Raw genomic sequence first — 3,773 nt, forward strand, 5'->3', positions numbered from 1 at the left:
GCTCTATAAAACAAATAACTTTTAAAATGTTGTCTTTTCTTTAATATATTTAATTTTACCGGTTACAAGTTTTTTATAAAAACGCCATAACGGAAATCGCCACATTCTGTCACCAGTTAGAGAGCCAGCTTTTTGAAATTGCTTCCAAATATAATGAGAATTAGAGAATATAGCCGTAGCGCCACCCCCTAATGTCTTCTGAACGCCATAACTGAGTGTGGCAACATCAATTACTAAGCGCGGCTTGTATTGACTTTGCCCATAAAGCATTGGATCAGCCATAACGACAACTCCAGCTTTATCTACATCCTTTTAATTAAGACATTTAAGAAATATACTAAAACCTTTAATATAATTAAGACATTACCCGTACGGCCATAGTTTTTCTATTCAGCAGCGTCACAATGTCGCCAGGTTTTACTGACATGCCTGACGGCATATTTTCACATAATGGAATTATTGCACTAATATTTATGGGTAAAGAAAGTGCTGCAGCTGCACGCATTGTTGCTAATACAACAGCTGCACCAGCCATTGAACCTCGATATTCGTCCATACCATTCGGATGACGTAGATTTATTCCTCCACTGAAAGCATAAATTATAGTTAGCAATTTTTGGTTTACTTTTATTTGCCTTTAACTTACCTATTAAAAGTTATTCCTTTACCAAGTAGCATAATTGGTTTATCATCTGGTGAAGTGCCACAGTATTGAATTTCTAACATCACCGGAGGTTCACATGAACCCTTTGCTATCATTAAAAATGAATTAATTTGCTGCTGTTCAAGCCAATCCATTGTGCGTATCTCAACAGATGCACCACAAGGACATAACGCATCAACCGCTGATTGCGCGAAGGTGGTAGGAGTCATTTGGTTAGCTGGTGTGTCACTCAAGCGTCGAGCTAGATTTTGTGCCTCTGATTTAAATAAGCCTCGCGTCCAAGCATCCACGTCAGGTGAATCATAAAGTTCTAACTTTGGTAAGCCTTCTCTGTCTTTTTTATTTCTATATTCTTGATATCGCCATATACCTAAAGATGCACCTTCAGCAGCTTGCTCGGGATATTCCATAGAGTCAATATGAACTTCTGTCATATCCAATGCTTGTAAACGTCGTGCTCCAATGCCTGCAGCAACACGCACATTCTCCTACAATAATACTATTTAAATAATTCAGTTGATGTGGTTCATGTATTTTGATCTCACCATTCCTTCGTCTATAAATTCTAATTCATTAAAACCGATATCTTCACGGCCGCAACCGACAACAATTGCAGAACGATATTCTGGATCAATATTATTAAAAATTTTATATCTGCCTACCTTTCCAGACAGATTATATCTGTTTTAAAATTACAAGAATTGTGTTTCAATATATATTATAAAAATGTGGTCTTAGGGAATTCTAATTATTGTGGTGATCATTCGGATAAATATATAATTAATATTATCATAAGATTGATTTGTAAGGCTTTTATATGAGTATCTATAGTTTAGAATAAAATGTAAGTGAAAGTAATGATAAAACTTGAACATCACGATAACTTGGATACGATCCCTATGGATCGCTGCTGCAACTGGATCGCTGTTATAATGTCACTGAGCGCATTTCTGACTTAATTTCTTTATACTTAATTATACATATAATATATAATTTAAACGTAATTTTTTTGATAATATAGTCAATATCATTTGTTCTGTTTGACTATAATAAAATATATAAAAAATATGATATATCAACTACACTTACTCTTTGACAAGTTCCGATATTTTTCCTTGAACTCGATCATCAAATTTCTCGGCGCTCGTTGTGAGTTTTGGTCCTTTATCATCTTCTTTCTCATATAAACCAATCACAATGCCTTTCTGCCGAGTTGGACAAGAGCATATTTAATTGATTATAAAAATTATTTAAATATAATATCTAACCAATTGTTTTTTTTCATCTGGTGAATAATATCTCAGAAATTTTATTTCAATTTTCGCATTACTCGAATTTAAAAACTTATTCGCTTTTGAATTTGCAGAATATGCAGCTCGTAATGTCGACATTTTTTTTATTAAAATCTTCTTTGTAAAAAATAAATCCTCTTTAAATTGTATATTAATTTTGCTGCAAATATGTAATTATTAGTTAACCACTAACTTATTTATTTTTATTAAATATTAAGCAATAACATAAATTTCATTGCATCTACGTAATATGATTTTTTTAACAATTTTATGTTAAAATATATTAACCCTTGAATGCAATTATATAAAATCCAAAGATCCAAAGCCACCAACAAAGTATAGCTAATAATTATTAAACAGTTACAAAGTCGGGCTGGACGACCTGTGAGGAATAATATCTGATATGATATATTAATTAAATTCATTAAAGCTTTGAATCTCTAATGAAATAATTTCTAATTTAAAAAATTATTAAATAATTAATAATAACAATATTAACACATTAAACTTACATGGTATTTGAGTATTTGATCCCAATACGTATAAAGGAAACTTTAAAAAGCGTTGAATAAAAATATATAGCATTGAATACCAAAAAATATATATATGAAAAAAGTTTAATATTCAAATTTAGATAATAAATACTTAGGTTACTTATATACCAATTCAGAAATTGGAAATTCAGAAATATCAAATAAAAATAATTCAATAACCTCTTTTCTATACTCATATATAGCTAGTGTAACTTTAGTATAGTTCACCGACAATCTAACTAGTTTAAGGGAGTAAACTAAAACCAAACATCATATATCTCTTCAAGGTTTATTATAAGCTAAATTTTTGTATTATTAGTACAACTGGCACTATGAATACGCTGACTAGAACTGATATATTCTCGATAGAATCGCACTATTTGCAATAGTTTCTAGACGTTTCAGTGGGAACTCACAAAGATAGGTCAATAAAATATTTTCGAATATTTCCACAGTGGTTTAGATAAAAGTCATAACTTTATAGATAAAACGGATTAAGAGGCTTTAAATATCGTAGAAACTCCAGTGATGCAGTAAATTATTCGGTAGAATTATATTAAATACTTATAGAGGTCTGTCTTTACATGTCTTATATAGTAGATTGCTATCGGAGACAGAAATAAAATAGTTTCATTGTATTTGAAACTAATTCAAATAGTTCAAATCTGCAAAGTTGTAAATGTATTAACTTTTTTTCTGATTTAATGATTTTCAATTTAGAAATGAGCTAGTTACTAGCTATATATCACATTTCTTTATTTTATAAGAGCAATTTCTTATTTTTTGTTGTCAAAAAGGTAGATGGATAAACTCACATGATAACATAGATCTACCATACTAACCTATATACCATATATGTCACTCAACGCGTTCAAATTTTCCGTGATCTCCAAAATTAGTTCATAAATTGGTCTGAAGATTTTAGCTGGAAAAAACGACGGAATGGGTTTAAAAGTAAATGAGTAGGTAATGAAATAAGAAATATAAATAAGGAAAGGAATAGTTTCAATTTCATATAGAGTAGTATTCCACCATTTTAAGAAATTTCGACAAGCATCTGGCGAAACCAAAAAAATCACTTCGGAAACCAAGACGAAGTTCTTAGCAGCGATTGAAAATTCTTATCTTCATTTAATAAATTCAAAGTCTTCTGTTTGCTCAGGTCTGGTCGAGCAGCCATCATGAAGCGAAGGCATCTACATTACCGTATAAGAAAAAACGATATAAGTAGTTTAAAGCCACCTTGAACCTTTGATGGATTTGTTTGGCTAAGATCTATTGATT

At 30.7% G+C, this 3,773-nt stretch overlaps 1 protein-coding gene across 1 annotated transcript; it reads right to left on the minus strand.

Moving 5' to 3' along the window:
• Nucleotides 1-60: 60 nt before the first annotated feature.
• LOC119667086 (cytosol aminopeptidase-like) lies at nt 61-2,550 on the minus strand (the record flags this gene model as incomplete). The annotated part of the gene is made up of 7 exons (XM_038076371.1): nt 2,469-2,550; nt 1,933-2,116; nt 1,754-1,869; nt 1,210-1,345; nt 647-1,152; nt 368-587; nt 61-309 (listed from the first exon to the last, which is right to left on the minus strand). Coding segments are annotated over exons 2-7 (1,350 nt in total), but the record flags the coding sequence as incomplete, so codon positions are not given.
• Nucleotides 2,551-3,773: the final 1,223 nt, after the last annotated feature.

The sequence above is a fragment of the Teleopsis dalmanni genome, chromosome 1 (genome assembly GCF_002237135.1).
Source record: "Teleopsis dalmanni isolate 2A chromosome 1, ASM223713v2, whole genome shotgun sequence".
NCBI classification, from domain to species: Eukaryota; Metazoa; Arthropoda; class Insecta; order Diptera; family Diopsidae; genus Teleopsis; species Teleopsis dalmanni.